The following is a 12309-nucleotide window of genomic DNA, read 5'->3' on the forward strand; positions in this document are numbered from 1 at the left end:
GGAAGAAACAGCGAGCCCCAAGACAAAACCATCCCGCAAGAAGTCCAACAGCCTCACAGGAGGCAGAAGAGAGACCCTTCCCAAGACACCAGGAGGAGAAATTCTTCCAATGACGGGCATAGGACTTCAAGGTGGAAGGGCGTCGCTACAACTGGAGGCACCGGGAAACCTCAACCGAGCAACCCTAACCCAACAAACTCAACCTCTCAAATGCCAAACCCCCAGCCGGAGGCGGCGCAGGGAGGCAATCCAGAGGAGTCCGCAGAGGGGAGGGACACAGGGGAAACCTCTAATGAGGGCATACAGACAAGGTCAGCAGCAGAGGAAACCAAGACTGACGAGACCACTCCGGCACAACCAGGAGAACCTCCGCCCGGTCCAACCAAATCTTCTGGAGGACCCGCGGAATCAAAGCAAACGGAGGGAAGGCAGTCAAATTGTCAAAGGAAAGATCCGACAAGTATCGCACCTGCAACTCCATCAGGGACAAAAGAGGGGTGGCATCCTCACCCCTTTGCAACAGAAGGGACAGGGACTGAAAATCCTCGAGGAAGGACTGGACCATGTAATTTGAATAGGCAGTTGCACAAACAGAAAAGCAGCATAGGAACGCTTCACCGCCCCTTCAACACGCTTTTCCACAGCGTCTGCAGGAAGGGTGTCATCCGAGAGGACCAAACCTTGAGAGTAAAGACTGGCCATCAAATTGTCGACCTTCACAGCTTGTGGAAACTCAGCAGCAAAACCCTCCAGAGGGTAACGCCTAGACAAGAAGCGAGGGAAGGGGATTCATCCACTTCCTTCCACTCGTGATCCAGCACCTTGCGCACAGCACCATGCAACGGGAAGGAGTCAGGAGCCGGCTGGTGATACTGCGTAAAGAAGTCATCCTCCAGAACATTAGCCACAGGAGGAGTGAAACCCAAATTGTCCCGCACATGGGCAAACAAGCCAGAGAGCTCAGCACCCTGAACAAATCGCTCCTGGACACCCTCATCCTCTTCAGGACCCATCTCATCATCAGGAGCGGCCTGTGGATCGACAGAACCACGAGGCACCTTGGAAGGAGGCCCTGCAGCGTCCCTGGCCTAGAAGGCAGCAGCCACCGCCCCATTAATCAACAGGCGCAGGGCATCAAGAGGAGCAGCAGAGGAAGAGGCACTCGAGTCCATGACTACAACAGCAACGAACCAAAACAGACACTCACATAGGACGAGTGCATGAAAAAAAGGACCCCATCTTAAAGCAATGAAGTCCCGAGGACCCGAGCTCCCGCGGGACCAGGAAAAAGGGGCCGGCTTTAAAAAAAAAAAAAAAAAAGCCACCCAAATTTTGTCCCCAGGTTCCATCCCGCAGAAGCGGGACCACAAAGGACCATATACGCAGCCAAGAACACCTCCGGAACCCCCGCCCGCTAAAGCAGGGCGCACCCGGACCGGCAAACAGGAGAACGGCCGCTGAAGCAGGCCGCGACCCAACAGGTGAGCGCACCCGGCAAAAGCGGCCGCAAAAGCGAACCGCGTAGAAAACCGGAACATCAGGCAGCACAGGAGTGCACAAAGCATGAAGACAAAAGCGACCGCTAAAGCAGGACGCCGCAATACAAACAAAAGAAAAGGGAACACTTACCCATAGCTCGGCTAGGCACCAAGGCAAACTGCAACACAGAAAAAAAAAAAAGAACAGGAAGTTTCTCTACTGCACTTCCCCCTTTGTTGTCACGTGATGGCGACGCCATGTTGGGGGAAGTGCAAAAGCTCAGCTAGGTAATAGGTTTCTGTAGAGCAGACTAGCTGCTCACTGTTAAGGAATGGGACGGGGAGACAGGACGACGAGGTAATGGACTCCTTTACCATGGGATGCAGGCCATCACTATGCGTATTCATGCATCCATCGGACTACTAAAATGTCGACAGGCCACCAAGATGCAAACTCCATACGTTATTGGCTAACACGTCCAACAAAGAATGGCTACAGTGTTGGTTTTCCACCAACAATGCAGGAGTGGGAGGAAGTGGCCAAGGAGCAACAACGTGGGAGAAGGGGATGGGAGGGAGGGGGCAAGCAGCAACACAGGAGAGGGGGTGAGAGGGAGGGGACAAGCAGCAATAACACAGTAGTGGGGGTGGGAGAGAGGGTTGAGGCAGCAACAACACAGGAGTGTGGGTGTGAGGGGGCAAGCAGCAACAACGCAGGAGGGGAGCGAGAGGGTGGGGACAAGCAGCAATAATGCAGGAGTGGGGGTGGAAGGGGGCAAGCAGCAACAAAGCAAGAGCGAAGAAGCAGAAACAACAACACAGGGAGGGGGAGACGGCATGCAACAGCAATTCAAGATTTTAGTGGGAGGGACGGATCAAGAAGTAACAATGCAGGATTTGGGTTGGAGGGGAGGGGCAAGCAGCAACAACGCAGAAGGGAGGGTGGTGGCAGGGATGAGGCAAGTAGGAACAACGCAGAAGGTGGGAAGAACGGAGCAAGTAACCGCAACAATGCATGAGAGAGCGGGTGGAATGGGACACTCGACAAAGGAAGCAGTATTTGGGCCATGCTCCCCGGGACGGACCAACACAAAGAGGAAGTCAAGCGAGCATGTGCTGACCGAAGAGAAGCAAAGAAATGAGAGCAATGATGAAGCCAAATAATGGGCAGAAATCGGTAAGCTCTAAACCCCCTGTACGTAAGCAAAATGCTTCACAAGCAACAATGCATGCACCGTCTCAGCCGAGACATAAAAAGAGGGTCAACTTATTTCCCTCACAGAATATTATCTTACGGGCTCAAGATCAGTTAGGTGTCTTTAGCTTCAAATTACCAATTATGTCAACAAGTGCTGGTGGTCCTGGAAACACAAAATCGTCTTTATTTCTCGCAGGAAAAACAAAGAAAAGAGTTGAATATCTTTATAAACAAAAGACAGAGAAAGTTAAAACCATCTAATTCATGATTGAGCCGGACACACTTACCAGTTAGGTCATTTATCCGATTGTAAGATAGATTGACTTTTGTCAGCATCGTCAGTTTCTCAAGTCCTAGACATGAAAAAGAAAGCAAATTAAACAATAAATGTACTGATAACTAGATTAAATACATACATGATGATCGGCCATCCCAACAAGCAAAGGCATTCCTATAGCTGCTTAAATGTTTAAGATAGGAGTGCCTTGATAACTTTGTCTATTAGTAGTGTACAGCTATAATGAACATAACGCACACTGAATGCTTAAGAACAGGAAAACAATCACCATTTCAAAGTTAGAAGGTGCTTTATAACTCAAAGCTATTCAGATATTGTAGCCTTACGGACCGTCTCAAGGACATTAATGTGCTATTAAAGTAGATCACCATTAAACAAAATAAGAAGCAGGAAATATTAAAGCTAAAATAATGACAAAGCCAAACTTTAAGGATACGTGATGTAAGAATTATCTCACTGTATTGTCGTCACAAATACACAGCAAACTTGGGGGTGTCCCGAAATCACTCAGTGATCACAGTCCTATCATCAGACTGCCTTAAAAAAAACTCACATTTGTGAGAAGTTGGCCTGGTATATGATGTTCACTATTCTAGTGACCATCTTGTACCAGTCCAAACAACCCTTATGGTGATGGTTGTAAAGTCAACCTTATAGACCAGCTATCCTAGTGGTAGCATGGACAAAAGCAGTCTTAGGCTAAACTCAAGAGGGCATGTGAAGCCAGCTGTTTTACCATATGCAAACCATTTAATACCAAATGAAAGGACACCACACAGGTTATATATTCAAAATATATATGTATTTATTTCTAAATAAATCCCCTTAACTCTTTATGAGCACAGGAGCACAAGCGTATAACAAGTAACTTAATATAACATAAAAAAGTTGCACAAATATGGATAGGCCCTGGCGGCCCGTTAAACCATATACTAAAATAGTGGTGGCCCGTTAAGCCATATACTAAAATAGTGGTATAAGAACCACGTCACGAACAATGGTAAGGCCTAGGGCATCGCTGGGGCTACACTGGACTAACAGCAGTTAGGGAGCAGGAGGCCCACAGGATGCGGGTGCAGTGTCTGAATGCACAAGCGTGCACCTATAGAAGTCAATGGGTGCTTAAAGTTAGAAAGTTAAAGATTTGGAAGTCTTCCGACTGGACTAGAACTTAACCACTTAAAACTAGGACACTAGGAGTGTAAACCTCTACATGAGCACCGCAGTACTCGCGTTACCTCACCCACAGGAAGCGGGTGCATAGGTGTCAAAGTGTGTCAGGTTTCGTCGTGGAGTTCTATGGAGCCTTGGAGAAAAGATGCAGCAGGCGACCAGGAGAGAAGAGTCCGGTTGGATCCAAGGGTGGATCGAAGCTGTAGAGTACCTGAAAGCAGAGGGGACAGAGTCTGGGTCACTAGCCAGTGACCAGGAAGGAACCAGGCGATGTCGGGTTGCGATCAGGTGATGCAGTGAAGCTTGTCTCCGCTGCCACGTGGACCAGGAGGTGTCGACGACGACCAGGAGCTGGGCACGGACTGTCCCACGAAGGTTCTCGCTGATGGCGGTGTCGGTTCTCGATTCGGAATCAAAAGGCCTTGGCAAATGCAACCCACGCAGGAATCGAAGATGGCTTCTGGATCAGACCAGCAAGGTCTCATGGGCTCAGGGGAGCAAGGGCCAGTCTGGAGCAAATAGAGCAGCGTTGAAAATTCAAAGGTTCGTCGTCACAGAGACCACTAGCCAACGGGCAAGTGACTGGACAGACGCGCCGAGCAGGAAAATGCAAAAGGGCCCCACGAAGCACTCGGTGAGTTTGGAGAGGTGATCTTCGGTGCAAAGGATGCTCGGGGCTGGGGCTTCTCAATCCCCAATGCACAACTTCGAGGGTGCCTCAGAAGTTGCACGGGAAGCGATTCACTGGCTTTCCAAGATGGCCGGTCCCACGTCTCTCGTCGCCTCCATGGGTCTCAGCTTTGCTGTGGCTGTGGATCGGGCTGTTGGATGTCTGGAAGTCCAGTTCTTGTCAGGCTCTGTCGTTCAAGCTCCATCGGGAGCAACAACAAAGCAATCCGTTGAGCACTTGATGGTGCCTGCTTGCACAGGGTGGTCACTCCTTGACCACAAGGAAGATTCTTCAGTCTTCTACGTCGAGTAGGATGTCGAAGGGTCCAGAGTTTCGTATCAGAGAATTTCAGTCAGGATTATCTAAAGTCTAAGGACACAGCTTCTACCTTTATTCCAAATCCAGGGGCTGGATTACCTGCTAGGTCCCTCCTATGGGTGGGACCCAGGAAGGGGGTGGTTACAGCCCTTTCCCTTTGTCCAGTTTCGCACCAGAGCTGGGGCTGGAGTGCCCCAGCACCGGTTTGAACTGGCCTATGCATTCAGCCCTCCGTGCCCCAATCCACTATCTCCTGTCTGGGGTGGTGCTAGCACCTCCCTGTGACAGGAAACCTATTGTCCAGGCTTCCCCTGCCGGAGTTTCGTCCAGCAGCATCAGGCCAGACTTGTGTCTGTGGCAGCAGCATCCATTTTGTGATGCTGAGGCTCTGGTTAACTTTAACCGGGATTAAGGAAAGTAACATGTCTTCTCCCTCTAGAAGGGTGGAATGCTACCCCCGTCGCCAGAACTGGCGAGGGGGTAGTATTCCAAAGCGTATGACACCTTACACGACATGTTTTGATAAAGCCAAACCAAAGATAGCATTTAACCGCGAGGTTCATAATGCACTTAAGAGTATATGGTATGGCAATATCCTGGAACAGCTATAAGGACATGGTTCCGAAAGCTGCAGACAGGCTCAGCTCATGCTAGAGCACCATCTCACATAAACCAAGCACTCTGCCTTCAGGATTGTCAAGGCCAGCCATAGGAGTGACTTATAGGTGCATATGTATCCAGATATAGGGTTAGACATAGGTATACTATATCTAAGCAAGGGGTGATTACACGACCTTGCCCCAGCTGAGTGATCAGCCAGTTGTGTCAGTTTGGATGGCCAGCCAGGGGTGGCAAAAGATATGCTGCAGCCCCTGGTAGGCCTTGGATGCACCTATGCCCTGGGTACCTATAGTACACTGTACAGGGGCTCATAAGGTGGCCCAATCCCAATTGGTGATGTACCTAAAGTACATGGTTGTGAATTTAGAGAGAGAACAGCAGGGCTGTGGATCTGAGTAGCAGGCCCACAGCCACATTAAGTCGACAACCAGTGAAGCAAAAAGTAAAAAAACGGGGTTACCATAGGATAGCAGACCCTACTCTCCTACATAACCCACCCCCCCTTCATGTTCTAAGTGGAAATACCTGGAGAGACCATCTGCATTGCCATGGTCAGTCCCTGGTCTGTGCTCCACTGTAAAGTCCATCCCCTGTAGGGAAATGGACCACCTGAGCAGTTTGGGATTTTCACTCCATCTGATTTAGCCACAAGAGGGGCTTATGGTCGGTCTGAATCTTCAAGTGAGTGCCAAACAAGTATGGACGCAACTTCTTCAGGGCCCAAACCACAGCAAAGGCCTCCCTCTCAATAGCTGACCAACGTTTCTCTCTAGGGGTCAGCCTTCTGCTAATGAAAGCAATGGGCTGGCCTGGACCATCTACATTAAGTTGTGAAAGCACAGCTCCCACCCCCAACTCAGAAGCATCTGTTTGGACAATAAACTCTTTGGAGTAGTCAGGACTCTTTAAGATAGGTGCAGAGCACATGGCCTTCTTCGGGTCATCAAATGCCTATGACAGCTAACTGTCCACTGAACCTTTTTTGGCATCTTCTTTATAGTGAAGTCATTGAGTGGTGTCACAATGGACCCATAATTCTTGACAAATTTTCTGTAGTACCCAGACAGGCCCAAGAAAGCTCTGACCTGTGTCTGGGTGGTTGGAGGGACCCAGTCCTGTATGGTCTGGATCTTACTCTCCAGGGGTTGAACCTGACCCCCACCTACAAGGTGGCCCAGGTACACAACCTTACTCTGCCCTATCTGGCACTTTGTGGCCTTGATAGTTAGGCCTGCCTTTTGCAAGGCCTCTAAACCCTTCTTCAGGTGGATCAAGTGATCCTCCCAGGTGGAGCTGAAGACAGCAATATCATCCAGATAAGCTGCACAAAAGTCATCCAACCCAGCAAGGACTTGGTTCACCAACCTTTGGAAAGTAGCAGGTGCATTCTTAGAACCAAAGGGCATTACCACAAATTGATAATGACCTCCTGGGGTTGAGAAAGCAGTTTTGGCCTTGGCATCCTCAGCTAACCTGATTTGCCAATAGCCAGCTGTTAAATCAAATGTGCTCAGAAACTTGGCAGAAGCCAATCTATCAATGAGCTCATCTGCTCTTGGAATTGGGTGAGCATATGTCCTAGTGACAGCATTGAGACCTCTATAGTCCACACAGAACCTCATCTCTCTCTTACCATCTTGGGTGTGAGGTTTTGGTACAAGGACTACTGGGCTGGCCCAGGGGCTCTCTGATGGCTCAATTACTCCACACTCAAGCATTTTCTGCACCTCTGTCTTTATACAGTCCCTGACATGGTCAGGTTGCCTGCAGATTTTACTCTTCACAGGCAGACTGTCACCAGTGTCAACCTCATGGGTGCACCAGTTAGTCTGACTAGGTGTTAGGGAAAACATATGTCTAAAGGCCTGCAGAACTTGTCTGCAGTCCTGTTGCTGCTGGTCAGTGAGGCTGTCTGCCAAGGCCACTCCATCAACTGAACCATCATCAGGGTTCTGAGTCAACAGGTCTGGGAGAGGGTCACTCTCTTCCTCCTGTTCCCCATCTGTAGCCATGAGCAAGCCCATGTCTGCCCTGTCAACATATGCCTTGAGTCTGTTGACATGGAGCACCCTGTGGGGGCTCCTAGGGTGCCAAGGTCCACCAAGTAGGTGACCTCTCCCTTTTTCTCAACAATGGTGTGGGGTCCAGACTATTTGTCCTGGAGTGCTGCTGGGGCCATTGGCTCCAACACCCACACCTTCTGTCCTGGCTGGTACTCAGTCAGCACAGCCTTTTGGTCATGTCAAGCTTTCTGAAGTTCTTGGCTAGCCTCAAGGTTTTTGGAAGCCTTCTCCATATACTCAAGCCATCCTGGAGCGGAGACCAAGTACATAGTCCACTATGTCTTGCTTAGGCTTTTTGAGAGGTAACTCCCATCCTTCCCTCACAAGACACAGGGGTCCCCTTACAGGATCCCCAAACAAAAGCTCAAAAGGGCTGTAGCCAACCCCCTTTTGTGGGACCTCTCTGTAAGCAAACAGAAGGCAGGGTAAAAGGATGTCCCGTCTTCGCCTAAGCTTTTCAGGTAACCCTTTTAGGGTCTTGTTGAACCTTTCAACTAGCCCATTGCACTGTGGATGGCAGGGTGTAGTGAATTTGTAATTAACACCACACTCCTTCCACATAGCAGTCAAATATCCTGACATGAAGTTTGCACCTCTGTCAGAGACAACCTCCTGTGGAAACCCCACTCTGGAGAAAACTCCAAGTAGGGCCCTAGCCACAACAGGTGCTGTTGTGGTCCTCAGGGGAATAGCTTCTGGATACCTGGTGGCATGATCCACTACCACCAGTATAAATCTGTGCCCAGATGCTGTTTGGGGGTCCATTGGGCCAACAATGTCTATCCCCACTCTCTCAAAGGGTACCCCCACCACAGGTAGTGGTATGAGGGGGGCCTTTGTTGTGCCACCTGATTTGCCACTGGCTTGGCAGGTGACACAGGAGCGACAAAACTCCTTGGCATCTTCTGACATATGGGGCCAGTGGAAGTGAGGGACAAGCCTGTCCCAAGTCTTGTTCTGGCCTAGATGCCCTGCTAAGGGAATATCATGGGCCAAGGTAAGAAGGAAGCCCCTAAATTGCAGAGGTATAACCAACCTCCTGGAAGCACCAGGCTTGGGGTCTCTAGCCTCTGAATAAAGGAGCCCATCATCCCAATACACTTTATGGGTATCTTGAGCATTCCCAGCAGCCTCAGCAGCAGCCTGCTGTCTGAGGGGTTCAAGAGAAGGACAAGTTAATTGAGCCTGCCCCAGATCTGCCCTTGAGGGTCCCCCTGTCCCAAGAAACTCAACCTGATCAGGTTCAAGCTCTTCTAGGACAGTTCCCTCTTGGATCACAGAATCATCCACCTGGGAGGGCTGAACCTCAACCTCTTTCTCTTGGGTTGTGTCTGGTCTATAGTTTCAAGATCCAGCACAGGTTCAGGTAAGCACTTTTTGGCCTGTGACCTGGTCACAGCAAGGACATGTGCTGAAATACCTAGCATCTCTTCATGAGTCCTATACTCCACTTCTGACCATACTGAGTTTTCTAGATCATTGCCCAAAAGACATTCAAGACATTCAACTGGGAGGTCTGCACTTACCACAACTCTTTTGAGGCCAGTTACCCTCCCCAGGAGAAATTAACAACTGCCACACTATGTGTAGTAGTGACATTGCTAGCATTGGTCACTAGGTCATTATCACCCAGTACAATCTGTCCAGGGTTCACTAAGTTAGGTGTCACCATAGTGACACTGGCACATGTGTCCCTGTAAGCTTGAGCCACTTTATCATTTATCAAAGGTGTCTGTCTGTACTTGCCCAAAGTATTGGGACTCACAGTAGTGGACATAGCCATGTCCACATCACAGATCAGGACAGCCTGAGTAGCAATCCTGACTAGGCCAGGATCCACCTCAGTACCCATGGTTAACCCCACTATAGCCTTGGGTTGGGAACTACCACTGCTGACTGTACTAGGGGGTGCAGGTGCCTTAGGGGCTGCAGTGGTAGGGGCTGTACCTTTCTTGGTGCACTCACTATACCAGTGAGAGGCAGTTTTACAATAATTACACCAAGGTTTCTTTGGACCTTCTTTCTTCTTTTTCTTGGAATTTTGGGACCCCCCTCATTAGAAGTATTTTGGGGGCCTGAAGAAGATTCGCTGGCTTTCCAAGATGGCCGGTCCCACGTCTCTCGTCGCCTCCACGGGTCTCAGCTTTGCTGTGGCTGTGGATCGGGCTGTTGGATGTCTGGAAGTTCGGTTCTTGTCAGGCTCTGTCGTTCGAGCTCCGGCGGGAGCAACAACAAAGCAAACCGTTGAGCGCTTGATGGTGCCTGCTTGCACAGGGTGGTCACTCCTTGACCACAAGGGAGATTCTTCAGTCTTCTACGTCGAGTAGGATGTCAAAGGGTCGAGAGTTTCGTATCAGAGTTTCAGCCAGGATTATCTAAAGTCTAAGGACACAGCTCCTACCTTTATTCCAAATCAAGGGGCTGGATTACCTGCTAGGTCCCTCCTATGGGTGGGACCTAGGAAGGGGGTGGTTACACCCCTTTCCCTTTGTCCAGTTTCGCGCTGGGGCTGGAGTGCCCCAGCACCGGTTTGAACTGGCCTATGCATGGGACACCTTGTGTGCCCCAGGCAGTGTCTAGTTTAATTCAGCCCTCCCTGCCCCAATCTACTATCTCCTGTCTAGGGTGGTGCTAGCACCTCCCTGTGACAGGAAACCTATTGTCCAGGCTTCCCCTGCCGGAGTTTCGTCCAGGAGCAGCAGGCCAGACTTGTGTCTGTGGCAGCAGCATCCATTTTGTGATGCTGAGGCTCTGGTTAACTTTAACCGGGATTAAGTAAAGTAACATGTCTTCTCCCTCTAGAAGGGTGGAATGCTACCCCCGTCGCCAGAACTGGCGAGGGGGTAGTATTCCAAAGCGTATGACACCTTACACGACATGTTTTGATAAAGCCAAACCAAAGATAGCATTAAACCGCGAGGTTCATAATACACTTAAGAGTATATGGTATGGCAATATCCTGGAACAGCTATAAGGACATGGTTCTGAAAGCTGCAGACAGGCTCAGCTCATGCTAGAGCACCATCTCACATAAAACCAAGCACTCTGCCTTCAGGATTGTTAAGGCCTGCCATAGGAGTGACTTATAGGTGCATATGTGTCCAGATATAGGGTTAGACATAGGTATACTATATCTAAGCAAGGTATGATTACACGACCTTGCCCCAGCTGAGTGATCAGCCAGTTGTGTCAGTTTGGATGGCCAGCCAGGGGTGGCAAAAAATATGCTGCAGCCCCTGGTAGGCCTTGGATGCACCTATGCCCTGGGTACCTATAGTACACTGTACAGGGGCTCATAAGGTGACCCAATCCCAATTGGTGAGGTACCTAAAGTACATGGTTGTGAATTTAGAGAGAGAACAGCAGGGCTGTGGGTCTGATTAGCAGGCCCACAGCTACATTAAGTTGAAAACCAGTGAACCAAAAAGCAAAAAAATGGGGTGACCATAGGATAGCAGATCCTACTCTCCTACATTATTCTGGTGGTGACAATCATTCTCTATTCCCCGAGCCAAGATGTGCTCATTCCTTGTCCTCCTCACCCTCATCCCCTCACACTATTGCATCTCCATCACAAATTGCTTTAAACAGATTGCTGATCTATAGTGCTTTCTCTGTAGCAGCCTTTTGCACTATAGAGTTTTCTGTTGATACTGCAGTGCTTCATAAAATCCACATACTCAAATATCATGTAATTTTTCCTAACACCAGCAACAGTCTGCCTCATTTTTGCCAATGCAGCAGGAGACTGTCTAAACTGAACATTTTTTCTAAGATTCATGTGTGTATAGTTTCCAATCTGTCCTCGTGTTGTCATGTGTGACAAAAAAAATCATAATCCAGCCCACGATACGTACACATGATAGCGGTTACCAACCTAGGTGTTAAAATATGGAGTATAGCGAGTGCAAAGTCTCGACTCAATGGCAACATTCAGAGCCTGCAAAAAAGGCACTCCCCACAAATTACAGCATGCTACAGTTAGCAAATCATCGGCCTCCTCTCCTTCTATTAAAGGGAGACCTTTCCCTAAACTCATAGCAATGAAATTTAGCCGCCTGAAAAAAACACAACCACCTCAATGACTACCAGCTTTTTTTGGTTGTCAACACGCTTTCGCTAAAGTTAGCATCCAGGTCTTCCTGCTCAATTGCACTTCCCCTTTTTAGGTCACCGTCTACCAGATAGCGTAGCTGTCTGGTATGCGGATGACATCTTGGGGACTTTCAAAAAGTTAGGCTGGGAATGCATACCACCCATGGCTTATTATTGGCGTGGTTTGTAACTCACATTTTCTGGCTTTCAATTGGCTGGCTTCATTTGCTTTAGACTGAGCAGCTGGAGTTCATTCATTCCCATGCTAAAGCTGTGTTTACAGTATTCTTCCACCAACTTGTTTTCTAGAATAAACATGCCTTTAAATCTTGTTCTAATCGCGTCACATTTGCTGCCCTTACAAATACCGAGTTCAAGAAGTCAAGCTGAGTTTT

General features: G+C 49.1%; 1 protein-coding gene across 5 annotated transcripts in view; it reads right to left on the reverse strand.

The window, feature by feature from the left end:
• The window catches only part of LRRCC1 (leucine rich repeat and coiled-coil centrosomal protein 1), a 481085-nt gene that overhangs the window by 429169 nt on the left and 39607 nt on the right, over positions 1–12309 (reverse strand). For all 5 annotated transcript variants that reach the window (XM_078687089.1, XM_078687090.1, XM_078687091.1 and 2 more), the window contains one exon: positions 2964–3029. In XM_078687089.1, the coding sequence (XP_078543215.1) occupies positions 2964–3029 (66 nt within the window). The remainder of the gene's footprint in view (positions 1–2963; positions 3030–12309) is intronic.

This window comes from Lissotriton helveticus, chromosome 4_1 (genome assembly GCF_964261635.1).
Source record: "Lissotriton helveticus chromosome 4_1, aLisHel1.1, whole genome shotgun sequence".
NCBI classification, from domain to species: Eukaryota; Metazoa; Chordata; class Amphibia; order Caudata; family Salamandridae; genus Lissotriton; species Lissotriton helveticus.